Source organism: Mesoplodon densirostris, chromosome 18 (assembly GCF_025265405.1).
Source record: "Mesoplodon densirostris isolate mMesDen1 chromosome 18, mMesDen1 primary haplotype, whole genome shotgun sequence".
Taxonomy (NCBI): domain Eukaryota; kingdom Metazoa; phylum Chordata; class Mammalia; order Artiodactyla; family Ziphiidae; genus Mesoplodon; species Mesoplodon densirostris.
The window spans coordinates 36,542,957-36,569,603 of NC_082678.1; the positions used below are offsets into that span (position 1 = coordinate 36,542,957).

At 56.7% G+C, this 26,647-nt stretch overlaps 1 protein-coding gene across 1 annotated transcript; it reads left to right on the forward strand.

Moving 5' to 3' along the window:
- The first annotated feature begins 10,030 nt into the window (after window positions 1-10,030).
- RNF112 (ring finger protein 112) lies at window positions 10,031-14,441 on the forward strand. Its single transcript, XM_060082332.1, has 14 exons — window positions 10,031-10,084; window positions 10,234-10,274; window positions 10,777-11,062; window positions 11,188-11,394; window positions 11,506-11,634; window positions 11,772-11,876; window positions 12,301-12,351; window positions 12,617-12,673; window positions 12,752-12,826; window positions 12,933-13,050; window positions 13,350-13,516; window positions 13,592-13,645; window positions 13,766-13,840; window positions 13,971-14,441. Exons 1-14 carry the CDS (start codon window positions 10,031-10,033, stop codon window positions 14,439-14,441), a joined length of 1,890 nt encoding a protein of 629 aa, XP_059938315.1.
- Window positions 14,442-26,647: the final 12,206 nt, after the last annotated feature.

Consider the following 26,647-nt stretch of genomic DNA (forward strand, 5'->3'; position numbering starts at 1 on the left):
CACTCTGTGGGCTTAGATGAACGTATAATGACGCGTGTCCACCATCGAAGCATCGTCTAGAATAGTTTTCCTGCCCTAGAGGTCCTCCCCGCTCCACTGATTCATCCCCCGCCCCCGCCCCCCCAGCAGCCAGGCAGCCACCTTGAGGTGCTGATGCTGGGACAGGAGCAGCTGTCTGCGCAGGTGCTGGCCCCCGCTGGAGGGAAGAAGCCTGGGTTCTGGGGCCCAGCACCCCGGAGGGGGTGCCACTGGGGGGCGATGGTGGGAGGAGAGGCAGGGCAGGTGCAGGGGGTCTGCACACAGCACGGGGAGGCCGGCAGGCTGGAACAAGGGTGGTGTTGCTTTCTGGAAGCACCCTGCACTTCACACTCCTTCCTGGAGATGATTTAGTAAAAACCGCAGAGTGGAGGAGCGTGGGGTTAGAATCCCAGACTCTCGTCCCATTCCTCCCGACGGGAAGGACCGATGGGCACAGAATTCTGTCTAGCAAGGGTCCTCGTCACCACTGTCAGTTCTGAACAAACACAGACACACACACACGCACACGCACGTCCTTGCGCATGTGCACCCCTGCATCCCTCAGTGTTTATGGGGCGCCTGCTCCACGCCAGTCACCACGCGGAACGGTGTGCCCCTTCCCGGCGCTCACGATGCGGGAAGTTTAGGGGGACGGAAATGGACACCCGCGCTCTCCGCATCTGTCTCCAGGGCCTGGCGCACTTCTGCCCCGGGGTGACCGGGATGCACCCAGGAGCAGACCCAGTGGACCACTTGCCCACATCGGGGAGGGGACGCACAAGACGACAAACAGGACGCAGGGGTCGCCTGGCAGCCTGCTGGGTGGGGGCGAACATAAAGAGGGAAAACAAGACGCACTTGAACTGGTGATTGAAGGTGATTGAAGTTAGGGAAGTTGGGGCCAGGAGGGCTCAGTGAGAGGCCAGGAGGAACTAAGTCTGGGTCAGCACCTTTGTTCTGTAAACGACCAAACACGAAACATTTCAGGCTTCGGGAGCCATGTGGGCTCAGACGTGAGTCTTCAGCTCTGCCCCTGAGGCTGTCTATAGACACGAGATGGGTGGGCCCCGATAGAGACTCACTGACATGCTGGGGAGAGGGGCCAGTTGGAGCGCCGACCCCTGGAATGAAGACCCGTGGGGTGGGGGCGGGGGGCAGAGGGAGGGAACTGTGAGGATATTCGAGTGAAGAGCAGTCTGAGTGAAAGAGGCAGCACATACAAAGGCCCTGGGGTGGGAGTGTGCAGCTGCATTTGAGGGACGGGCGCCAGCTGGCCAGCCGGGCAGAGAGGACAAGTGGGGACACAGGAGAGGGTCAGAGGAGTGTCGATGCAGGACGGACTTTGGCTTGTGTAATAGTAAACAGTGGGAAGGGAGGGCCGTGGAGAATTCCAAGGCCCAGTTCCTAATTGTCTTTTTGTGGTTACACCAAGTCTGCTTCCTGCCTGAGGCAGAAATAAGAGCCGTTCTTCTTTCTTCCTACAAAGAGAGCTGGTCTTGAGTCAAAAGACAGACTCACTGGGGGAAGAAAATCCCCAGCTGATTGTCATGCCCCTGCCCGATCCAGACCCAGTGAGAGCGCAGGGCAGGTACCCTGCCCAGCACCCAGCAGAGCGGGGCCAGGAGGGGTGGGGGAGGGCTGTGTCACCTGGGCCCCTGGTCTCCCTGGTCCAGCGGTGGCCTTGCCAGTGGGTGTCCCGTGACCTCCCAAGTCTGCCCTGGCTGCACCAGGGTGATCTTGGCTCTAATGGGGAGTGGGCATGCCCTTGGGGCCTGGGACCCCCACAGGTGGCCTCTGATCCTTACAAACTGAAGAGTGGGCACATCCTGGCATTTCTAATGAAGCTGAAGCCGAGTCCAAGGCGTATCAGCCTGCTGTTACAGTTTTTCTTTTTATTGAGGTTAGCGATCACGTGGGCAGGGGTGCAGCTCGACCAAGTCTTACCTGGGTGAACCACTGTGTCACCGCCCCCAGGTCGGGAGACAGAAGGTTTCCAGCCCCCAGAAGGTCCCGATTGTGCATCCCCCTTCCCAGCCCGATGGAGATATTATTCTGACTGCTCTCATCTTGCAGTGGTTTTGCTTGTTCCCAAACCTCCTATGAATTGCATAATTCAGTGCGTGTTCTTCGGCGTCTGGTTTTTCGCTCAACACAATAGCTTGTTGTTGTTTTCTAGTTCTATGTAGTGGTTCTCAAGAGTGTCATCTGGGGTCTCTGAGGGTCTCCCAGGCCCCTTCAGGGTGTCTGAGAGATCGGAAGGATTTTTTTTTTTTTTTGGCTTTGTTTGGGTCTTTGTTTCTGTGCGAGGGCTTTCTCTAGTTGCGGTGAGTGGGGGCCACTCTTCATCGCGGTGCACGGGCCTCTCTCACTGTTGCGGCCTCCCTTGTTGCAGAGCACAGGCTCCAGACGCGCAGGCACATTAGTTGTGGCTCACAGGTCTAGTTGCTCCGCGGCACGTGGGATCTTCCCAGACCAGGGCTCGAACCCGTGTCCCCTGCATTGGCAGGCAGATTCTCAACCACTGCGCCAGCAGGGAAGCCCCCATCGGAAGGATTTTTGCAGTAAAAATGCTAGTGTGTTATCTGCACTCTCTGCCCTGGTTTTCCAGGGAGTGGGATAGAGTTTGCAGAGCCTGCGACATGAGGCTTCTCAAGACTGAACGAAGAAGAAGACGTGAGAGCCCGGCTGCTCCAGTGCAGGCAGGGTGCAGAGACTCGCAGTCAGGTGAGCTGGCACCGTCCTTCTCACTGTTTTTCTGTGTTGGGAAATATGGTTATTTTTATGGAAATATGTTAGTTATGTAAGCACATGATGATTTATTATTGTTATTTTAAGTGAATTGATGAATACATGTTTTGTGGGTTTTTTAAAATTTTGTCTTGTGGTAGGGATACTATTTTATTTTATTTATTTATTTATTTATTTTATTTATTTGGTTGTGTCGGATCTTAGCTGCGGCAGGTGGGCTCCTTAGTTGTGGCGTGCATGTGGGATTTAGTTCTCGGACCAGGGATCGAACCCAGGCCCCTTGTGTTGGGAGCGCGGAGTCTTACCCACTGCACCACCAGGGAAGTCCCAAATACACATTTTTGGATGTCAGATTTCCTTTCTCACCTGGTCAGAGTCATTGGATGTGACCGCAGAGATGAAGCTCCGTGTGCTCCTTGGAGACCACGGGGACCCTCACGTCTGAGCTGTGCTCCCTGGGGCCTCACTGCATGCGGGCCTCCCCCCACCCCTCGCCTTTGCTTACCCACTGTCCCGTGGTGAGCAGGCCACGTGGGGAGGGAGCATTAGACTACCCTACGGGCAACAGAAAGCCGGTGTCCAATTTTAAGCAGGAAGGGACACCCTTCCTTTAGATTGTTATTTACTTTTATTTTTAACTTAGACTTTTACTCCTCAGATAATGGTAGATTCACGTACAGTTGTACAAACTGATACAGAGAGAGCCCAGGTATCTTGTACCCAGTTTTCCCCAATGGGAACATCTTGTAAGATTGTCCTTCAGTATCACAACCCGGATAACGACATGGGTGCAGTCAGATGCAGGACGTTTCCAGGACAGCAGGGTCCGTCCTGCGGCCCCATGATGGCCACACTCACTTCCCTGCACCCTGACCCCCTCCTTAACCCTCCCAGCAACCACCAATTGGTCTCCATTTCTGTAATTTGTCACTTCAAGAATGTCATATAAATGGAATCATACAACATCTAACCTTTCGGGCTTGGCGTTTTTCATCCAACGTAATTCTCTGGAGATTCATCCAGGTCACTGTGTGTGTCACTAGTTCTTTCCCCTTTATTGCCAAGCTGTGTTCTCCATTTGGACCCGCTGCTTTGTTTAATCATTTACCTGTGGAAGGACAGCTGAGTGGTTTCCAGTGTTTTGCCATAAACTTTGTTTATAAAGCTGTTATAAACATTCATGTACAGGTTTTTGTGTGAACATTTTGTGGGAGCATATCTCTGGGGAAAACGCCCGGGAGTGCAGTGGCTGGGTCATAAGGTAGTTGCATGTTTAGTTTTTTAAGAAACTGCCAGACTGTTCTCCAGAGTGGCTATACCGTTTTATGTTCCCCCCAGCTAAAGCCCACGCGCAGCAACGAAGACCCAATGCAGCCAAAAATAAATAAATAGATAGACAGGTAGATGAAAAAAAAACCCCAAACTGGCCTGGCTGGGGTGGGAGGGTGGGTATGTGAGAGGTGGGGGAGGGAGGGGTGGCTGAACCTCTCAGACCCTGGTCTGTCCCTGGTGGCCACTGTGGATGGGCAGGGCTGGCCTGAGCTCCGTGGGCGGCTCCCAAGCCTGCTCAGGCCTCTCAGCTGATCTCTCAGCTGACCGCGCCTCTGGCAGCAGGATGGCCACAGGGACCGAGCAGTCTGGACCAGCTGCTCCGACCTGGGTGGGGACTCCTGCCCTTTCTGCTGCCAGATTCATTGTCGGAAAGCAGAAGCAAACTCCAGCCTTTGGACACCCTCCTTCCTGACCTCAGGGTCAGCTGGTCATTTCCTGTTACCTAATCTCACTCCACACTCATTTTGTCAGCAGACAGACTACATGGTGGATTGCTGAGCTCCTGGCTGCTGCTTCTGCCCAGGGAGAGGTTGAGAGAGGAAGGAGGAACATTGTGTGTGTGAGAGAGAAAGAGAGTCAGGGAGGGAGGCCAGCAGAAGGCGGGCGTGGCTATGAGCATCTGGGTAGCCTCAGTTTCCTCATCTGTAAAGTGGAGCAATGTCTCCACCTTTAGAGGAAATCGGGGAGAACTGGAGAGTCTGTTGTTTAAAGGACTCAGCATATTTTAGGAGCCCAGTAAATATGTGCGATCATTTTTATCAGCAATAAACTGCTGAAATAGTACTTTATCTGTGGGGCATCGTCCTCATGACCTAAGTACCCCGGAAGGTTCTGCTTCTGTAGGAATCTCTTGGCTTTTTATTTCACAGAGGAGGGATCAGGCCCCAGGAGGGAGACCTGAGAGCCCAGGCAGGGGGCAGGCGCCTGGGGAGACGCGGGCACAGTGAGGTGAGCCCAGGCTCGCCTCCACGGCTCATCAGCAGCTGGCATTTATTGAGCGCCAGCTGCATGCCGGGCTCTCCACAATAACCCCGCACGGGAGTGATTATCTTTAGTTTTACTGCTGAGACACTGAGCTTGAGTGAGGGGAGTGACCGGGCCCGGCGATCTGGGCAGGGTTGGTGTTTGAGCCGAGGCCTGGGTGCTGTCCAGGGCCCTCCAGCTGGTCTGGCCCATCTGGGGGGTGGCCTTGGTCTAGGCCACCTGGCCAGTAGAGGTCTGGATACAGAGGCCTGGACTGCAGAGGCCCCGGCCCCATTCAGTCTGGCTGTCTGTCCAGCTGCGAGGCGCTGCCTCTCACCTTGGAGGGGTCTGGGGGGCTGGGTCCAGCTGGGCAGAGTCTGGTGGAGAGTCTGCTCCTCGGGGCCAGGTGGCCTTGTCCCTCAGCATCCTGGCTCACTGCCTGGATGTTCCAGACCTGGTGGGCGGCTGAGAGTCTGAATGGGGTGGCGCGGGGCGGGGGGGCCGGGAGCCAGATCTGGGCTTGAGTTTGGAGGGAGATGGTGTATGAGGGCTGGTTGGCCGCCAGCCACCAAGGACCGCCCACCCACTGGTGCAAACCTCAGAAAGGCGCTGGGGGGGTGCTTCCAGCTTTACCGCTGTCACTTGCTGTCACCACATCAGTGAGTGCCCCCGTCTCGTGTGTCCTGCCCCTGCAGCCCACCTTCCTGTCCCCCGTGTTGGAATTTTGGCTTCTCTACTCCTTTCCTGACATTCAGCACATGTCATTGGGCCGCCCCAGGCCATGGAAGCTTCTGTGTGATTATGACTGCTATCTGTTACAGAAAACTTAGCAATGCTCTGGACGGCTGTCCCTAGGGATGGGTTGCAGGCCCAGTTAAATGCCGCCCAGAGCAGCCAGGTCTCCTCCAGTCTGTCTGTGTGGGCAAAGCGATGGTTCCAGAACACAAATCTGCTCACACCCCTCCTGCTTAGAATCGTTTACGGTTCCCATTGTCATGCAAGGAAAGTCTGAAATCTGCCCCATGTCCCTCCGATGTCTGTGCTCTGCTGACCGCCACCTTGGTCCCCGGACCCTGCCCTACTCCCCAGCACTGACCCCAGCCCGGCCTCTGCACAGGCTGCTCCCCGTGCCTGGAACACCCATCCTCACCCAGCACCTTTCACGAAGAGGGGTTAACTCCCACCCATCCTGCAAGACTGAGCCTCAGCGGCCCCAAGTCTGGGTGAGACCCAGACTTGGGGCCTCACCCAGTTGGACGGTCGCCCCGCGCCCAAGCCTGTTTCCCAGCTCAAGACGCCAGGCTGTCTCTGTGCTGTGGGAATCAGTGAAGGCAGCTCTTGGCAAGACATCGTGACCCTAAATTGCTAAGCAGGTGTCGGATGGTTGTTCTATTATGAAAATTATTTCAGGAAGCCAGGGATGAATTGATGCCGGGGGGCTCCGAGTCCCTAGCCTCGGGACTTTCCTGCTGCGATGGGAAGTCCCTGGCAGCTGGCAGGAGAGGGAGTGGAGCCAGGGTCAGGGTCAGGGTCCTAGGCAGCCACAGTGGGCCTGGCCCCGCCAACGCCTGCACTGTGTCCTGCCCAGCATAGGGTTCAGGGCTGGCCTGGGCGCCCCTCTGCTCTGAACACAGAGGTGGAAACTACACACCATGTGTAACCATGGCCAGCGGTGGGAGGGGAGGCGTGGAGGGGGCCTTTCAATACCAGCGGCTGTCTCAGGGCAGGGTGGGGGCCACCTTGATGGGAGGGGACTGGTGGCTCTGGGAGGGACCATCCAGGAAGTAGAAACCTTGTTTTCTCTCCACAAAAGCAGGAATTCCACACCATGCTTGGCTTCACCTTGGTCTTTATTCGAAGCTAGAAGGTGGCAGCCAAACAGGGCACCTCCCTCCAGCTCTGTCATCCCAGGCTCCAGCACCCAGTCCTCCTCCCCCGACGGCGGCCCGACCGGGTCTCTGATGCTCCCACGAGGCGGCCTGGCACAGACGCGCCTTGGTGAGGCCTGGGTGAGAGCAGGGGTGGAGGGTCCTGGGCATGAAGGCAGCTAAGTCCGGGGCTCAGCACAACCTGACAGCACCCAGAGGCCTGTGGCTCGACAGGACGGTGGCCTCCTGGGCCCAGTGAGAGAGCGCTGCGGGGCAGGGACTGGGGGTTGGGACCGCAGGCGGGGGTCCCGCATGCCCCGCCCCCCCGGCCTCCCCTCCTTCACCTCTCCGGTCTCCCTGCCAGAAACGTTGTCCTCCCACCCGCCACACCTTTGCCTGCTACTCCTGTTCATCCTTCAGGCCCGACCTCCCCACGTGTCCAGACCCAAGTGCCCTGCCTTCGCTCTGTGCTCACAGCCGCCTCTCCCCACAGCCCTCAGCAGAGAGCGTATCACTCAGGACTCGACTAGTGACCCTTCTTCCTCCCCCACTCGACTGGAGGCACCCCAAGTGTTCAGCAGTCTGCACTCAGGGTCTGTGTCCTGCCAGGTGTAATGTGCTCAGTAAATACCTGTCCTCTGGATGGAGAAGCGTAAGGACGGATGACTGGATGGGCAGACAACGCTGGAGGCTGATGGATGAGAAGATGGACGGATACAGGGGTGACTGGGTGGCTAGGTGGGCGGACTGACGGCTTGGGTCGGGATTCCAGCACGTCACTCACAGCTGTGTGACCTTGGAAAGAGACTTAACCTCTCTGGCCTCAGTTTCGTCATCTGTAAAATGAGAGTGAAACAGTACCTCCTCATAGGTTGTGAGGTTGAGGGTGAGTTCGTGTGCCTGTGGGTACGAGTGCGTGTGTGTCCCTGTGGGACTGTGAGCTCGAGTGTAAGTGTGCACGAGTGTGAAGGCCTTGGTGCACACACGAATGTGTTTGCTAAGCATTCATGAGTGAGCCTATGCATGTGTGCGGAGGTTCGTGTGCAGTTGTGAGTCTAAGTGTGGCGTGTTCACGTGTGTGCATGATTGGGGTCCACAGGCGAGGGAGGGCTGTGAAGGCACGTGTGCGCAGCGCGGGTGAGGGGGAGTGTGCCGACTGTGTGCGTGTGTGTGAATTGACGTGAAGGGCACGTGTGACGGTGTGTGTGCACGTGTATGTGTGTGTGCACGTATATGTGTGCGTGCATGTGCACCGGGGTCGGTGAAGCAGCTCCTGCCTGCATCCGGGGACCCCGTCTGGAGACTGGAGTTTTGGCTCCACCCCAGCCCCCTCCTCCCAGCCCAGAAGCTGGAACAGAGGTCAGGAGGTCAGAGGCTGGAGCCAGGCCACCAGGGGCCTGTCCCACAGTGGGACACGTGCCCTGAGGGCCGGGTGCCCAGGGAGTGTTGCTGGGGGAAGGCTGGGTGCCCATCTGCTTTACCACATCTCTGCCTGGCAATGAGAAAACGGAGACGCCCAGAGATCGGTCCCTTCCCGGGTCTCACGCTGGGACAGGGCAGGGGTCAGAGTGCACGTGAGTCTGGCGCCCCAGCTCTCTCCCCGCATCTGTCTGCCAGGGATGTGAGGCCATGTGACCGAGAAAACCCACTTGGCCTTGAAGGAGAGCAGTGGACACGGCCCTGATCCCCGACCCCCGACCCCGCCCAGTGAGGCTTTGCTCTCAACCCCTTGAGGGCTCGAGTCTCTGCTTTGATTAAGAGGCCCTCTGGTCCCCGGGAAGCAAGACCCAGCCCGGGCTGCAGGGGCATCCCCGCCTGCTGAGGGTGGTCTCGCCTGACTGCCTCCAGGGTAGGAGTCCAACCCCACCCCCCTGCATCCTGGTTTAAGAATAACTCTTAGCCCCGGGCAAGTGGCTTTCGGTATGTAATCGTGACCCCTCAGAGCTCAGAGAAGTGAAAGGCAGCACCTGGGGCCCGCTCGCAGGGGTCAGCTGGGAGTTGAGCCGGATCAGCCCGGCTCCAGAGCCCGTCACGGGTCAGGTCCACAAGCCACAGGCCACCTGAGGGCAAGATCACGTCCAGGCGGGAGGGACGGGCCCTGAGCTGGGCCTGCGAGGGTCTCAGGAAGGATGGGGGCCCCACTGCAGGCACAGGGAGCACTGGGCAAAGGTGTGGAGGTGGGGGAGGGAGGGCTGCCGAGGAAGGTTCAGGCAGACCAGACACTTTGGCTTTCGGCCCGATGGGAGTAGAGGGAGCCATGGCAGGTGTGTGAGCAGCGAGGGGTCCGCTGTGCTCAGGGCTCTGGGCTGGCCGCGAACTGGGGGGCGGATGACAGGAGCCCAGGTGAGAGGCAGTTAGAAGGGCCAGGGGTAACCGTCACAAGCTTGAAGGAGGGTGAAGGTCACTGGGGGACGAAGACACCAGGGGACATGCAGCCGATGTCAGAACAGCCCAGGGTGCTGAGGAAAGCTGCAGCTGGGACAGCCTGAGGGAGGGACGTGCAGGCCACAGGCAGTGGAGTGGCATCACGGGCCCCACACCTGGCAGATGCCCACTACAGAGACCATCCATGGGAGGAAGGAGGCCATCGTGGCTCTAGGTCAGCACAGGTCATGCTCTCTCCCCGTTCCCACAGCTCTGCCTTCTGTACCCCCTGCCCGGTGGCCCCGGAAGAACCCCGCAGAAGCAGTGCCAGCCTAGTCCCGTGTCTACCGCGCACCCATATGGCTTCCTCTCCATCCACCCTCCCCCTCCCTGTCCTTATCTTTCCCTCCCGTCTCCATGGCGACTCACCACCCCGGCTTGCCTGCATCCCAGCCTCTGCCAGGGATTCTGGGCCCGGCTCCGTCCCTCCCTCCGGAGCCCTGGTTCCCGCAGTCCTGTCTCCTCCCCCTGGGGTGAGTCTAGAGGCAGCCTCCTCTTTCCCGACTGTCACATCCATTTTCCAGCCCTGCCGACTTGTGTCGTCTGGGGAGACCCCCCCCAGCCTCCACTGGCCACAGCTCCGCCAGCCCTTCTGGGAGGAAAGCCATCCTCAGCACCGCCAAATCTCTCCTGGGTGTCTTCCCTGCTCCCGGACCCTCTCCCCACGCCAGCCTCCCATGCCGAGGTCTGCCTTGTCAGTCATTTCTTTTTGTCACCGGCTTGGCAAACAGGCAAGTCTTTGGTCCTGAGACCTGGGGGTGGGGACTGGGTCTGCAGAGGGAGGATGGGGGCGCCTGGAATCCAGGATGAAGATAGAAGTCTGGATTCCCTTCTAAATAACATTTTTGGGATTTTTTTTCTCCCCAATTTTCTCTCCAAGGAGAGAAAACAGAGCTTCATGGGCAACAGCAGCAACAGTTGGTAAGTGGCAGGGCCTGGTGGCCGGACTGGGGCCTGGAGGCCTGTCCCAGGGGAGGGAGCACGAGGCTGGGTCCGCCAGGCTGTGGAGGGAGGGACGGGAAAACCAGGTGGGTGCTGCAGCGAGGCAGATGCCAGCTCAGAGCTGGAATCTTCCGAGAGCCGCATGCTGCCCCACGGGAGGCCTCTCCTTATGGTCCCCGCTGCCCGAGGGAGGTAGTAGAAGGGATCCCCTTGGGGTCTGGAGAGGTCAGTGACCCATGGAGGGACACCCCCTCCTCCTCGCAGCAGGAGGCCATGGGGGAGGATTTCCGTGGGCGTCTGTGCCAGGCTCCGGGCAGGGTGCACCATCTTCTCTGTTCACCCCATCCTTCCCTCTTGGACCGTTAGAAATGGGGCAGACCTGGGCGGGAACTTGCCCAAGACGGCTCCCTCCAGGCTTCCCCGTCTCAGGCTCCCTCTGACTGCTGCCCTGGGGTCCCCGTGCCCCGCACACCGCCCCCAGGTCCCACGCACCGTTCCCCAAGTTGGACCTGGGGCTGGGGTCCCGGCCTGTGGCGCCCCGGGAGCCGCCCGCCTGCTCCATCTGCCTGGAGAGGCCGCGCGAGCCCATCTCTCTGGACTGCGGCCACGACTTCTGCCCGCGGTGCTTCAGCACCCACCGTGTCCCTGGCTGCGGGCCGCCCTGCTGCCCCGAGTGCCGCAAGACCTGCAAGCAGAAGAAGGGCCTCCGGGGCCTGGGGGAGAGGATGAGGCTCCTGCCAAGGAGGCCACTGCCCACCGCGCTGCAGGTGCGCAGGCCTCCTCCCTGCCGGCCAGGAGCTTTGACCTCACACTGGGATGTCAGGGAGGGAGGTGGAGCTCGGGTGGACGCTCCCCAGCCTGGGTGCTCAGGGAGCCCTGTCTCCGGGCCCAGGAGACCTGCGCGGTGAGGGCCCAGCCGCTGCTGCTGGTGCGTGTCAACGCCTCCGGGGGCCTCATCCTGAGGATGGGGGCCATCAACCGCTGCCTGAAGCACCCGCTGGCCAGGGACACCCCCGTCTGCCTCCTTGCTGTCCTGGGAGAGCGGTACTCGGGGAAGACCTTCCTCCTAAACCACCTGCTTCAGGGCCTGCCGGGCCTGGTGAGGGCGGGGCTGGGCCGGGGGCTGGGGACAGGGGCAGGGACCCAGCCTGGCTTGGGGAGGGGAGGGGGCCAGATGGGCCAACAGATGCTTTGCTTCTCTGCCCCACAGGAGCCCGGCGAGGGCGGCTGGCCGAGGGGAGGGTGCTCCGGGCAGGGCTTCCGGTGGGGAGCCAACAGCCTCACCAGGGGCCTCTGGATGTGGAGCCATCCCTTCCTGCTGGGGAAGGAGGGGAGGAAGGTGAGGGGGGAAGGGGCGGAGGAGTCCGGACCGGCTCACAGAGAAGGGAATCCGGCAGGAAATCTCTGGGGGCGGGCAGAGGCACCTGGGGGGCACGGCAGGCTGACCCCTCAGTGTGCACCCCTGCCTCCACACAGGTGGCCGTGTTCCTGGTGGACACGGGAGACGCCATGAGCCCTGAACTGAGCAGGGAAACGAGGACCCGGCTCTGCGCCCTCACCTCCATGCTGAGCTCCTACCAGGTGAGGCCCCCCAGCCCCTCTGCCTGCCCTGCTCCACTCTCGCCACCCACACTAGGGCCATCCCAGCCAGGTCTGGCCCTCCAAGCCCCGGTGACCATCCCCTTTATCCAGGAGGCTCCTGTGTCTGGGGTCCCCGCAGGTTCTGGGGGTGCCCCTGCAAGGGGGTGCCCCCAGTCAGTGTGAAGGTCCTAAAGGTGGGTCGGAGGTCCCTGGGGCAGCTGAAGGTCTGTGGACCGTTCCCCTGCCTGCCCTCCACCCCTCGGGCCAGGCCAGCCCTGCCCTGCAGGCTGCGGGGGAGCCCTCGGGCTGGTCCCTCGCACATCCTGAGCCCCACGGTCTGCCTGGGGATCCTTCCTCACCGGGGTCTTCCCAGTGTCTCTTTGCCTTCACAGACCCTCTTCCACCTTGTTCTCCTTGGTTCCAGATCCTCACGGCCTTCCAGGAGCTGAAGGATACAGACCTGGAATATCTGGAGGTGAGGAGACAGCTGCTCTTGGGGCTGCACCCTATCCCTGCCCTGCCCATGAGGCCAGGGGTGCCTTTCAGCTCTGGCCCAGGATTTTGTGACCTGGAGCAGGATTGGGGGTTGGGGGCAGAGGGCAAACCAGGAGGTGCCTGGTTGGGGAGAGGTAGGAGGGTCCTGGGGCCAGGAGCCGGGAGGGTGTCCTCCAGTGGCCCAGGGGGAGGGGAGGCACAACGCTTGGAGTGGCCCAGCCATAACCCCTGTGCCCTGTCTCCAGATGTTTGTCCACGTGGCTGAGGTGATGGGCAGGCATTATGGGATGGTGCCAATCCAGGTGAGATGCCCATTTCTGGACTTGTCACCCCAGACTCCGACACCCCGGCTGCTGCTATCAGCACCCCTTCTCTTCCAGCACCTGGACCTCTTAGTTCGTGACTCATCCCACCCCAGCAAGGCGGGGCAGGGGCATGTAGGCAACATCATCAAGGTGAGGGAGGGGATGGGGCGGAGGTGTAGACGGGGCAGAAGGTCAGTTAGCCGGGGAGGGGTCCTGTCAGCGAGCCCGCTCAGAGCACATCCCCACTCCTCTCTAGAAGTCGTGCGGCAAATACCCCAAGGTTCAGGGGCTACTCCAAGGAAGGCGGGCCCGCTGCTGCCTCCTGCCAGCTCCCAGGAGGCAGTGGGCAAGCAAAGGCCACGGAAGCCCGGGAGGTGAGTGTCCCAGGAGCAAAGCCTCCCCGACCTGCCCTCTTCCTCCCCCTCCTCCCCTCCCCCTCCCCATTCCTCTCCTCCTCCTCCTCCCCTCCTCCTCCCCCTCCTCCTCCCCTCCCCCTCCTCCCCTCCCTCTCCTCCTCCTCCCTTTCCTCCTCCTCCCCCTCTTCCTCTCCTCCCCCTCCCTCTCCTCCCCCCCTCCTCCTCCCCCTCCTCCTCCTTCTCTCCCAACACCCCTTTCTCTTCCTGAAGCCGGTCCTGCTTACCAGGCACCTCTGCATGAGGGCTCTCTTCCTCAGACACAGATGATGATGCTGGCCACCTCCGCGCCTACGTGGCCGATGTGCTGAGCGCAGCCCCCCTGCACGCCAAGAGCCGCTGCCAGGGCTACTGGAGTGAGGGGCGCCCAGCGGCCAGGGGGGACAGACGCCTGCTCACGGGGCAGCAGCTGGCTCAGGAAATCAAGGTGTGAAAGCTCCCTGGAGCCCCAGGAGACCCGCTGGCCCCCGCACCCCCTGACCCCCCGACGCTGTCTCCGCAGAACCTCTCGGGCTGGATGGGCAGGACGGGGCCTGGGTTCGCCTCTCCGGATGAGGTACGGGGCTACGGGGAGGACGCGGGTGGGAGGCAAGCCGGGCTCCCCGAGATGGAGCGGGGGACCCGGCAGCGCCCAGTGGGGGAAAGGAGGGAGGCAGCCGGGTTTTGCCGTGGACAGATGGCTGCCCAGCTGCACGACCTTCGGACGGTGGAAGCTGCCAAGAAGGAGTTTGAGGAGTACTTGCGGCAGCAGGTGAGCCTCGGGCCCGGAAGGCCAGGCGTCCTGCAGGAGAGGGGCCGGTCTTTGGGCGGGGTGGGGGGCGGCATCCGGTGGGAGGCACCTGGGCTCCAGGTCAGGGCCCCTTCTTTCTCGTCCATCACAGGACGTGGCCACCAAGCGCATATTCTCTGCGCTCCGGGTGCTACCAGACACCATGCGGAACCTCCTGTCAGCCCAGAAGGACGCGCTCCTGGCTCGGCACGGGGCGGCCTTGCTATGCACGGGGAGGGAGCAGACCTTAGAGGCCCTGGAGGCCGAGCTGCAGGCCGAGGCCAAGGCCTTCATGGACTCCTACACCGTGCGCTTCTGCGGCCACCTGGCCGCTGTGGGCGGCGCCGTGGGCGCGGGGCTCATGGGCCTGGCGGGGGGCGTGGTGGGCGCCGGCATGGCCGCCGCGGCGCTGGCCGCAGAAGCTGGGATGGTGGCCGCAGGAGCTGCAGTGGGGGCCACGGGGGCGGCCGTGGTCGGGGGAGGCGTGGGTGCCGGGTTGGCGGCCACGGTGGGCTGTATGGAGAGGGAGGAGGACGAGAGAGTGCAAGAGGGGGACCGGGAGCCCCTGCTGCAGGAGGAGTGACCGCCCGCCAGATGCTCCAGGGAAGGAGAGCTGCCGGGGGGAGGGGAGGGAAGGGGGCCGCTGTTCCAAGGGCCCCTGTGTGCCACACCACCCTGGTTGAACGACCCATCTGGGTGGTGACTGGTGACCGAGAATCGAGGAGGCCTCAGGGCCGGCGGCAGAGTGTGAACTTGAACAGAGTCTGGGGCTGTTTCTGTTGCAGACGACTGCTAAGCTGCCTCTCTTCCCAGATAAACTGGGCCCCAGAGTCTCCCGCCAAGACTGTGGCCCACCCTCCCCGCCCTGGCTTATTTCCCGGGATGGTAGGGGTGCTGAGCAGGCGCCATTCTGGAAGTCTCCCCTTCAGAGACGGGAGCAGCCCCAGGATGGGTGACCTAGGTGTTCAAGATTGGAAGCCCTGATAGGAGGCTGGGGAAGGAACAGGAGGGGCCACCGGGCAAAGCCAAAGAGTCCGGGTGGTGCACGGTGGCCTAACCCCCCGAGTGGAGACTCTTTCCAAAGCTACCCCAGCAGGACGGGGGCCACCCACTTCTCCCGCAGCGCTGGGGAGCCCACATGTGCACTGGGAATGGAGTTCCCTTACGTGTCCCTCGTGGTTGTGCCCTTTGTCCAGCCTGGTCAGTGCCCACGTTCTTTGTGGAATGCCATCCCAGCAACGGGTCAAAAGCCAAAGAAAAACACCTGTAGTTGCATTCTGAGCTACATCGACAGCCCTCATAGCAGATTCTATGAAAGTCCTGGGGGGACACATGCATGGAACATGCCCACCCCCCTCAGCCTAGGGGAGACACCTCTGTCCATGTTAGCAGGAGACCTGGATGCAGCCCCCAGGAGGACAGGAAAGCCCCACAAGGAAGGCTTCTAGGCTATTAAACTGCAAAGGATTAATGGGCGCATCATACGAAAAATAAAATGTGTGTGCTTGAGTGTCAGCTTCCCAGTAAATCATTGAAACATCTCTTGAATCAGCCTACATGGGGCTTTGGGGTCGGGGACGGTGAGCCAAGGCGCTCCATGATGGGGACCTGTGGACAGAAAGAGGGACTGAAATTCCAGAGATGTGGGATCCGAGGGCAGGAGGGCTCAGGCCAGAGGCTGAGGCCGTGGCCATCTGCTCAGGCTTGTCCACCAGGACTTGGGGTCCTGCTCCCCTGGTCTCTCCTGCCTCAGCTGACCCTGTGAGAGGTTGCCACCTGGCGTCTGTCCCAGCAGAAGGAGAGAGTGGAGGTTGTTGGGGGGTGGCTGGGGAGCCGAAAGCAGGAGGAGCCCGGACTGCTCCCATGGGCTAGCAGCTGGGCAAGCACCCCAGGTCGCCGTCTCAGCATTACAGATGCAAACCCAGGGAGAGGGAGTCTCAGCTCGTGCTCCCCAGCTGGCTGGTGGCAGACGGGGAGCCTCGAACTCCTGATCCCCGAGATGGTGTCCCCCTCAGGGTCAGTTGTGCTGAAATTGAGACGCTCCCCTCCAGGTCCACTCTGGGAAGCAGTGTTGGGAGACAGAGGCAGAAGGACGTGGTCTGGGACACACGGGTCAACAGTAGAAGCTGCAGCCCGCAAGCTGGGGACAAAATAACGATGCAGAGAAATCCCAGAGCCAGGCTGGGGATGGGTGGGGTGGAGACGGAGGACTGACGGTGACTGTTGAACTTCTGGGGTTGGGGTTAGAGGTGGGGACAGGGCCCAGACTTTGTGTGTTTGTCAAGAAAGGTTTTCTGGAAGCATCTCTCTGGGTTGTTCCCTTGCCATCTGGCAGACACATGAGCTATACAAGCTCCCAGACTTTGGGGCTGGCAGGCTCAGGAATGTGGCAGAGCCTCAGAGGAGTCAGGGAGGGAGGGTGCTGTCTAGCTAGAACCCGCACCCCACCCCCACTGCCAGCGCTGGAAGGGACTGCAGTGCGCTGCTTGCCCTGCTCTTTGGACAGAAGGGGAGACGGGCCCAGCGGGCGAGTGCTCTGCAGAGGCCAGATGAGTCGTATTAAGTAGAACTTGTCTTGGCCTTATAGCTCTCAAAGCATCTTCCCAAACAGCATCTCCCTAAAGCCTGCAAACCACCCCGTGCAGTACATCGAGTATCCGTTTTTAACAGAAGCTCAGAGAAATGATGTATCTCCACTGAAAAAAACTAGTCAGGGGTGAGCCAGGACTTGAACACACAGTCTCTGATGCCAAATTTCTTGCTCAGGTGAGCCTTCACCCCACAGCCTCCCAGATCCCGAGAACAGGCCTCTGGGTCCCGAACCTGATGCTTCCGACACTGGTTCTGTAGTTCACGAGAGCCCAGGTGACTGTGCCGAGGCCTTGCAGCCTGGCTGGTGGCTCTCCTCTCTGGCGAAGGTCACCAACTCCAAGGTCCGGGTTAGAGATCTGGTGACTTAGCCTGCAGTTCCTGCTTCTGAGGCCTCTGTGACACTGAAAATGGCAGTGACACGACGCAAGGGAAGCTGCATCCTTAGCCCCGCCATGGGCTGAAGTGTATCACCCCTGCCCCCTTCCCCCCACCGCCATGCCCCAGTTCATATGTCGAAATCCTAGTGCCCAATGTGATGGGACTAGGGGGTGGGATCTTTGGGAGGTAATTAGGTCTTGAGGGTGCAGCCCTTGTGTATGGGATTAGTGGCCTTGTTAGAGATTAGAGACCCCACAGAGCCCACTACCCTCTTCCACGTGTGAGGACCCAGCCGGCTATGCACCAGAAAGTGGGCCCTCACCAGCCACTATAGCGCATCTGCTGGCCCCATAATCTTGGGAGTTCCAACCTCCTGAACCATGAGAAATAAATGTTGTTGTTTACAAGCTGCCCCATCTGTGGATTTTGTTACAGCAGCCCCTGACAGAGGGAGAATTTACAAATAGTTTTCTCTAGGAAAAGTCCTAAGAAAAAGGAGGGGGGAGAAAAGACCTCTTTCCTTTTAATAACAAGGGAAAATTCAATCTTATTTTTATTTACCCTCACAATTTTCCCTTTTGTTGCTATTTTATTTTATAAATTTATTTATTTATTTGTTTGTTTGTTTTTGGCTGCGTTGGGTCTTTGTTGCTGCACACGGGCTTTCTCTAGTTGTGTCGAGCGGGGGCTACTCTTCGTTGAGGTGCGCAGGCTTCTCATTGCGGTGGCTTCTCTTGTTGCAGAGCAGGGGCTCTAGGTGCACAGGCTTCAGTAGTTGTGGCTCACGGGCTCTAGAGCGCAGGCTCAGTAGTTGTGATGCACAGGCTTAGTTGCTCCGTGGCATGTGGGGTCTTCCTGGACCAGGGCTTGAACCCATGTCCCCTGCATTGGCAGGTTGATTCCTGACCACTGCGCCACCAGGGAAGCCCTTGTTGCTATTTTATAGTAGTGTGATAGGCTGGGACCTGGGACTCTACTGGAGAGCTTGCACCTGGATAAACATCTCCTGGAGCAGCAGATACAGAGGATCTACACCGGACTAAAAATAACTGTGTGGGGCTTCCCTGGTGGCGCAGTGGTTGGGGGTCCGCCTGGCGAAGCAGGGGACGCGGGCTTATGCCCTGGCCCGGGAGGATCCCACGTGCCGCAGAGCGGCTGGGCCCATGAGCCATGGCCGCTGAGCCTGCGCGTCCGGAGCCTGTGCTGCGCAACGGGAGAGGCCGCAGCAGTGAGAAGCCCGCGTACCGCAAAAAAAAAACCCCAAAAAACTGTGTGCATGCTCAGCTGGGGGCAATTCTGAGCAATAAGATACAAAAAGGCCACAAGCCAACTGCCAGTGCTGAGGTGCCGGGAGCAAAAGCAGGGAACTGCGCGTGCCCCCTGCACACGGCACCAGCAAGGGGGTGGGCAGACCACCTGAGCCGCCCCTCCAGCCCCTCACACCAGCCCGCCCCCGCCCCCCACCCCATTTAAGGGACCAGCCCGCCCACCTAAGGAGCAGCACCTGTTACTTGTTCTCACTCCCTCCTGCTGCAGCACAAGCCCCAGTAAAGCCTTGTCTGAGTTCCTGGTCTGGCTGCTTATCAATTTCTATTGATTAAAGAGTCCAAGGACCCGGGTCAGTATTATACTTTGTGATGACTCTGGCGGGAAGTCCTTGGGGCCTTTTACAGCCCCCCCAGGAGAGGATATAGGCCCCTCCGGGGCCACCGAACGCAGCTTCCCTGCAGGTGACGAGCACCGGCCTAGACCTCTTGCTTCAGCTTCTCCGCGTTTGGTAAGTCTGCCTTCGTCACCCTGAGGGTCTCAGCACCCTTACTCAGGCATTGCTTGCCCCTCGCCTTGGTCCTTTCCCTCTCCTGATCTCTCTACTTCTCTTTTTCTCTCTGCCCTCTCCTACTTCTGTCCTCTCCTTCCGAGGGAGTGGACGTTGTGCAGCTACAGCATGCCTCCTCTCAGCTGTGAGACCTGCTCCTGGCTGGCAGCAGTCACCTTGACAGGTGACAAACAGGTGGGAGATGTACAACTGGCTGGTTTTGGGTCTGGGGCACCCCAGGGGACAGTGGACACGGTGCTTGGCGGTTTCTGGATGCAGGTTGACTGGTGCCTGAATAGACACCTGCAGGGGCGGGTTGGAAAGGTAACCTCTGTCTCTCTTTCTTTCTCTTTTTCAGTGTTTTCTGTCCCTCCTCTCTTTCCCTCTCCCTGGGTCCTCATACCTATGCTCCCGTCCGTTTCATCTTGGAGACTTCCTGTTAGGTCACCTTTTTCACACCCCCCCTTCCTCCCCCCAGTACTTTTCTGTTCTCTGTTCCCAGCTCCAGCTGGCAAGAGGCCATCTCGTGGTGACACAATTTCTTTGTTTCTTGTCTGAGTCTTTTAAGTTTCTGTCGTTGGTACATGTTGAATTTTAAAGTGAATTTTAAAGGATCTATGTTTTACGTGGTTTTGTCTGTCCAGCCGCTTCTGCGAATCTCTGCCGGGCACAGGTCAAGCACTTAAGCCTTAAAATACAAACACAGTCCACGTTGTCTGAGACTCCAGCCTTGCGATACTTAGTAGGACTTTTAAAAATTAACCTACTGATTAAAAAGAGTCCAAGGACCTGGGTCGGTAACAGTAACACTACAATTTCTAATGATCTCCATTGCTGTTTCTACCTTTCTCTTAGTATTTTGCAGCCATTGAAATATTCAGTGATTCTAGAGTAAAGAATTATCAGAATACAATGGGATGAATTAGAAAATTCAGTACAATCGTGGTGTGGGGAGAAATCTTTAAATGCATACCAATGTCAAAGACAACGGTCCCCAAAATGGAGTCATGATGCTGAGCCCCATGTCACCAAATTTCACTTAATTACAGTTTCAGCCTCTCCCAGAAATGGAATCTTAAACCAGGGAATCGGGAATCCCCTGATCAACACCAGTGAGGTTATCTGCCTGGTGGACCCCCGCATCCCCTAAAGGGAAGTGACCTTGCAGTAACCAACCCACTTTTTTTGCCGAGTATAACTTCGTGTTTCCCACTCCTTCTGCCTGTAAAAGTCTTTCGCTTTGTACAGTTCCTCGGAGCTCCTCTCTGTGTGCTAGATGGGATGCTGTCCGATCCATGAATTATTGAACAGAGCCAATAAGATCTTTGAAATTTACTCAGTTGAATTTTGTTTTTTTAACATGCTCTTCTAAATTCTCAGCTGGGGCCCACGTAACAAAAGCCAGATTAACAAGAGAAAAGCACACAGGTTTATTTAATGTAAATTGTCTGTGACATGGGAGCCTTGTTAAGGAAATTAAGGCCTGAAGAGGTGGTCTCACCTGCGTGTTTTCATGCTGGGCTTGATAACAAGTGGGAAGTCGTGGGGAAATGTTCTAGAACAGGAAGGGTATGATCTATGTGGAGTGAACGGGGGAACTTGGCAAGGCCTGTCCATGCAGTTTTCTCCCCTCTTCCCTCCATCCTTGGAGATAGAGATGCTTCTTTCCTCCGGGTATGGGAGGGGGTCACCTCTCACATGACAGTTTTATGGCTGGTTTCAGGGGAAGGTCAGAAAGTTCTTCCTGAACCTCCCATTTCTCAAATTCCTTCAGCTTAAAATATTCAGGGATTTCCCTGGCGGTCCAGTGGTTAGGACTCCGAGCTGCCACTGCAGGGGGCGCAGGTTTGATCCTTGGCTGGGGAACTAAGGTCCCATAAGCCACACAGCACAGCCAAAAAAAAAAAAAATCAGCATGCCAAGGCATCAAATTTTGGGACAGTGTGTCCCAAACCTCACTGACAAGTAATGTGCAAAAATTCCTCTTCTGCCATACATTAATTTTACAAACTGTGTTCACTTTGTTGCTTGCACTTTCACATGATGAACTATTGGAGTATCATTTTGTTGCTCACAAAGACTCACCCAGTCTTAGCCTAAGGGATAGAGTATCTCCAGGGCCCAATAATCAAACGTTCTAAGAGTTTTTCTTGTAAGACCCAACGCATTTGTCCTGAGTTCCCTCCAATCACACAAGTAGCCTCACACTTATGTGATAACTTAGGCCCTTTAGTAATTGTTCTGCCATCCTAAATAATATTTCCCAGACACAAAAGGCAAAGGCATCCATGGCTGTTATCTAGTATCAAAGCACCTTGTGAGGGCTTCCCTGGTAGTGCAGTGGTTAAGAATCCGCCTGCCAGTGCAGGGGACACGGGTTCGAGCCCTGGTCCAGGAAGGTCCCACATGCCATGGAGCAACTAAGCCTGTGCGCCACAACTACTGAGCCTGCGCTCTAGAGCCCACGAGCCACAACTACTGAGCCCACACGCCACAACTACTGAAGCCCGTATGCCTAGAGCCCGTTTTCTGCAACAAGAGAAGCCACCAAAATGAGAAGCCCACGTACTGCAACAAAGAGTAGCCCCCGCTCACCGCAAATAAAGAAAGCCCACTCACAGCAGCAAAGTCCCAACGTAGCCAAAAATTAATTAATTTTTAAAAATTATATATATTTTAAAAAAGCACCTTGTAGAGGTGCCCTTGGGAGGTTCAGATTCAGCTTCCATGGCTCTGGAGGCTCTAAGCGTCGAGGACAAACCCCCCCCCAGAGGCCATTTTCCACATCCATGCAGATCAATAGTTGTATGATTGCAGTGGGTGTGGCAGCTGAGCTAGCGATGGTGTCTCGGAGCTGCGTGGTACTAAAGCTCAGCTACCTTCCTGCTGAGAGGCCTCTGAGACCTTGTGGGGTGTTTTTGGTCCAGTTTTAAATTATTCCCAACTGTCCAATTCCACATTTCCCCCATTTCCATTGTAATTGTGTTTATATGTTTTCGTAATTGTCTCCAAGCACTAAGTTTACTAGTCCAAGTATTAACATCAAAAAAGCATCAGCTAGGGAATTCCCTGGTGGTCCAGTGGTTAGGACCTGGCGGTCTCACTGCCGAGGGTGCAGGTTCAATCCCTGGTCAGGGAATTAATATCCTGCAAGCCGCATGGCGCGGCCAAAAAAAAAAGCATCAGCTAGAACTTGCCTGCCCTATTCCTCCAAGGATTGGCTTCTAACAGGTCTCTTTTTGTCCTTGGATGGCCCCAAACAGACCCCTTAATAAATAGATTCCATAGAGGGCAGGCCCAGGGCCGACACGATTCCACTTGTAAAGGCTCTTAGCCTCAGACATCGGGCATCACATTTAGGGTTTGAGTGTTGACAAGGATCCTCTCCTTGACCAAATCCAGGATCTTCTGAACTCTTCTCAATCAGGCCCTGACTTTTCGGCTTCCATGTTCCTCTCTGCGTTGCCCAGTTTTAGCATAAGTCAGTTTAGCCGGAATCCCCTCTCTTGGTATCTGATCACCCCGGATATCTGATCAGGTTCCTCCCCCCACCCCCCAGGCGATGTCCCATCACCCCAGCCAGCCTTCAGCAAGAATCCAGTGAGCTTGGTTCAGCCAGGATCCTCCCGTTCCCTGGTGTCTCCTCTGAATGATTTTCTGTCCACTGACTGCCTCCACCCTGCTCCCACTGTTCCTTGCTGTGTTTGGAGTTGAGCCCAATCTCACCTCCACCGCAAGACTCCTACCCCTACCTTGATGTCCCCTGGAGGACAGTCGGCCTTGTGGTTCTTTACCAAGGGCCATGAGTGTGTTTTTCTTCAAGAGTAGCAAGCTGCATGTTAGTTACTTTCACTTTAGTATTATCACAAATTACTCACAAAGAGGGTCCCAACTTCGCTTTGCGGATAATTGGATTGTTGGACTTCTGCGCCCAGACCATGTCTATTTCGGAAAACTGAGGAGACCATCACTGGGACAGAGAGAAACAGCGGTGTGACAACACGTTTGTGGCCAGTGAATTGAGAGTCTTGGAGCAGCTGAGGCATCGCTGCTGTGAACAGGACGGTGGGGCTCCCTGCAGTGATAACTCCCCCGGAAAAGCTGTTCTCTGTTGAGTTCAGCAATGTCGGTCATTCAAGGAAACTTGAGTCCAGTCCTTGTGGGAACCTCCTTCACCTCGGAAGCACGGATCCAGCTGGGTTTTTCTCTCCTGTGGGGAGCCAGGTCAGGGCACGTGAAAGGGTCCCTCCCAGGGGTGACAGCGCCCGAGTGCATGTGAAACTTCCTCTGGCCGGTCCCTCCAGCTCCTGTGACCTGAGGTCTCAGGGTTTTCAGGGAGAGCAACCCTTTTTGGCATTGGACCTGGTTATGAGAGGGGCCGGCACAAGCATCCTGTGCCCACGGGATATGGTCTCAGATCCAAGGTCACAGGCCCACCAGACTCCAGTTTGTAAGTTCAGAGGGGGCAGCGGTGCTGCTGGGAAGGTCGCTCCAGGACAAAGCTTCCAGGGTTGGGCTCATCTGCCCCACCTTGGAGGGCCAAGGGGACAGGGCGTACGCAGCACGATTCATGAACGACAGTGGACGTCAAGCCAGCTGGACGTCCTGCAAACCGCGCGATGAAACCTCTCACCTTCCACAGGCCTGGATTCTATGGAATCCACTGCCTGACGAAGCTGGTGCAGGAAACGTCCTGTGCTTTCCTGGCAGCAGCCTGACAAGCAGCACGTCTCTGATGCGTGGCAGACACTGTCATCTGTTTGGTAAGAGCGTGGGGACTGTCAGTCCCTCTCGGACGATGGACTCACGTGATTCTGTGATGACACATCTCACCAGGCAGATGGGAGGTGTGGCACAGCAGTTGTTTTGTTGGCTGCTAACCAGAGTTTGGTCTCTTTTATTTTGGCCCCTTTCTCAACGCCTGCGTCCATTTCCTTTCATGAAGCGTATTTTTGAAAACGAACAGCAGTTACCTCTAGAATTACAAGGGGGAACGTCCACGATTCAGCAGGGGCTTCTGCAACTGCGTCAGCAAAACAGCTTCCCCTAGAAACCGTTGTCAGCCTCACGTGGATGCTGCCACACCTGCTGATACACGAGCTGTGAAGCCCCGAACAACTCGGCACTTAGTTTCCTGTGAGATATTTTAGTTTCCACCACGGTCGAGAATGCCCTGTTTTTCCAAATTTTCCCTGTTGCAAAACAGGCCCTAAAGAGGTGTTTACAGATATTTACTGTCTATAGATTTGCTTTAAGTCTTGTTTAATATTTATTTTTATTATTTATTTATTATTTGGTTGCACGGGGTCTTAGTTGCAGCAGGCGGGCTCCTTAGTTGTGGCTTGCCGGCTCCTTAGTTGCAGCACGTGACCTCCTTAGTTGCGGCAGGCGGGCTCCTTAGTTGTGGCATGCGAACTCTTAGTTGCGGCATGAATGTGGGATCTAGTTCCCTGACCAGGGATCAAACCCAGGCCCCCTGCATTGGGAGCACAGAGTCTTACCCACTGCGCCACCAGGGAAGCCCCCGTGCTTTAAGTCTTGAATTGAGAATGGTGGCCCCAGTGACTGCTAATAGTTAACCCGGCTTCTGCTGATTTAATTCCAGGCAAAACATAAGCTTCTGAGAGTTCCTGGCCACCCACCACCTCACAGAAGTCTTAACTCAGCCATTTTCAGCCCAACACCTGACCCAGCTGGGGACGTGATCGAATCTGAACTTGGAACAGCATCGTCAGGTGAGTCAGACAAGGCCTATCATCGTCCTTGGTTGCCATTGTGTCGCCTGCCTGGCTGCTGACCAGGGTCTGGTTAGAGAGCATCGGGGCTGGATAACGATGCTCGTCCACAGCTAGTGGACGGCACGCCTGCAGTGCTGGGTGTCATGCACTTGAAAGAGGGCTGTCGGGGCATGTGGGACATGCAGATAAGTCCAATGACCCAAAGAGGGCTTGAGCCCTTTCAACCCATGTGTCTACTGCCACCACAGCTCTGAGGATAAACCCAGAAGCACTGGGAAGCAGGCTGTGGGCCTGGAGCCTGATGCCGATTTTGGAGTTAAATTCTGCTAGCAGTGCTGCCTTTGTCTTCATGGCAGATCACGCAGAATATTTTTTCAAAATTGGGAATTCTCACAGCTGGCGAGAGACTGCAGCCAACTTCAGTCGTTCAGAAGCTTCTTCAGATTCTAGGAATGGAATCAGAGGGTCTAGACTGTTATCAGTCAGTTGCTCCATCAGAGCTTTTTGCCTATTCTTGTAAAAGCTGGAATCCACCATGGAAAATATCCTACTAGTCCCCAAATTATCTCAGTTGCGTTTTCTGTCATAGGTCATTTCATCTGCAAAGTTGACCAACTCCAAATGCTAACCCTCTGTGGCCTTCCACGGCGACTGCCCTGAGTATTTGATCTCAGTCTGAGAATCCTTCTCTCTCTGCCGGGGGAGGGAATGTAGCAAACCAAAGTATTTGCGTTACTCTTTAGTTTCTGAGGCTGCCAGCAAATCATCTACACTTGAATAATTTTAGATCCCTCCGGCAGGACAGTTTTCCCTAAGATTTGTTGTAAAAGGTGAGACAAAATAGTAGGAGTCCTGAAAAACTCTTGAGTCCAGTGTTTTGCTGTAAACACGGGACTCCTTCACAGGTAAAAGCAAATGAAAATTTGGACTCAGAGGGACAGGAAAAAAAGAAGAAAGAAAAACACAGGTCCACTGCAGCAAAGAAAAAGTTTGCAGATGACAGAATCAAGTCAGAAAAGTTGCAGAGGGACTTCCCTGGTGGTCCAGTGGTTAAGACTCTGCGCTCCCAATGCAGGGGGCCCGGGTTTGATCCCTTGTTGGGGAACTTGATCCCGCGTGCTGCAACTAAGACCCAGCATGCATGTGTGTACACATGCGTGCATGAATGAATGAATAAATGAACGAATAAATAAATAAATATTGCAGAGTTAGGGATGGGCAACAGGGGTGAGCAGTATAGCGAATTCACTTGCCTCGCTAAGCCCTGGTACAAATCTCCACGGTGGCCAAACCTCGCTCTCAAATTTACCTCCCCTCCTGACTATGGAAGTGTGGGAGTGTGACAGCATGAGGATCCTTTTAAAAATTGGCCCTTGGGACTTCCCCGGTGGCACAGTGGTTAAGAGTCCGCCTGCTAATGCAGGGGACACAGGTTCGAGCCCTGGTCTGGTAAGATCCCACATGCCGCGGAGCAACTAAGCCTGTGCGCCACAACTACCGAGCCTGCGCCCTAGAGCCTATGCGCTGCAACTGCTGGGCCCGCGTGCCTAGAGCCTGTGCTCCGCTACAAGAGAGGCCACCGCAATGAGAAGCCCGTGCACCGCAACAAAGAGTAGACCCTGCTCACTGCAACTAGAGAAAGCCTGCGCATGGCAACGAAGACCCAATGCAGCCAAAAATAAATAAATGAAATTATAAAAAAAAAATTCAGAGAAACAAGGGACAATTTTTATTTTTAAATTGTATTTATTTATTTAGCAGGGGCTACTCTTTGTTGCAGTGCATGGACTTCTCATTGCAGTGGCTTCTCTTGTTGCGGAGCACGGGCTCTAGGTGCGCAGGCCCAGCAGTTGCAGCACGTGGGCTCAGTAGTTGTGGCGCACAGGCTTAGTTGCTCCGCAGCATGTGGGATCTTCCCGGACCAGGGCTCGAACCCGTGTCCCCTGCATTGGCAGGTGGATTCTTAACCACTGCACCACCAGGGAAGCCCAGTACTTGTCCTTTTGTGACTGGCTTATTTCATGGGGCATAATGTTTTCAAGGTTCATCCATGTTGTAGCACATTTCCGAATTCCCTTCCTTTTTTAGTCATGCCTATTGAATTTTAGTTGGATGTTTGACACTGTAACTTTTATGTCTTTTGTTCCAAGATGTTGTTTAGTTCCTTTAAAGAGTGTGGAGTTTTCTGGGAACAAATAGCTTAAAAGGATCAAACTTATCCCTAGTAGCTTAACTGTGTTCCAGAAAAAATGCAACAGTCTTTCA

Excerpts from the sequence above, each read along its gene's own strand:
- RNF112 (XM_060082332.1), top strand. The coding sequence starts at position 10,031 with ATGCCGAGGTCTGCCTTGTCAGTCATTTCTTTTTGTCACCGGCTTGGC. Across the intron at positions 11,063-11,187 it reads CACTGCCCACCGCGCTGCAG|GAGACCTGCGCGGTGAGGGC; the intron begins GTGCGCAGGCCT and ends CTCCGGGCCCAG. Across the intron at positions 13,841-13,970 it reads AGGAGTACTTGCGGCAGCAG|GACGTGGCCACCAAGCGCAT; the intron begins GTGAGCCTCGGG and ends CGTCCATCACAG.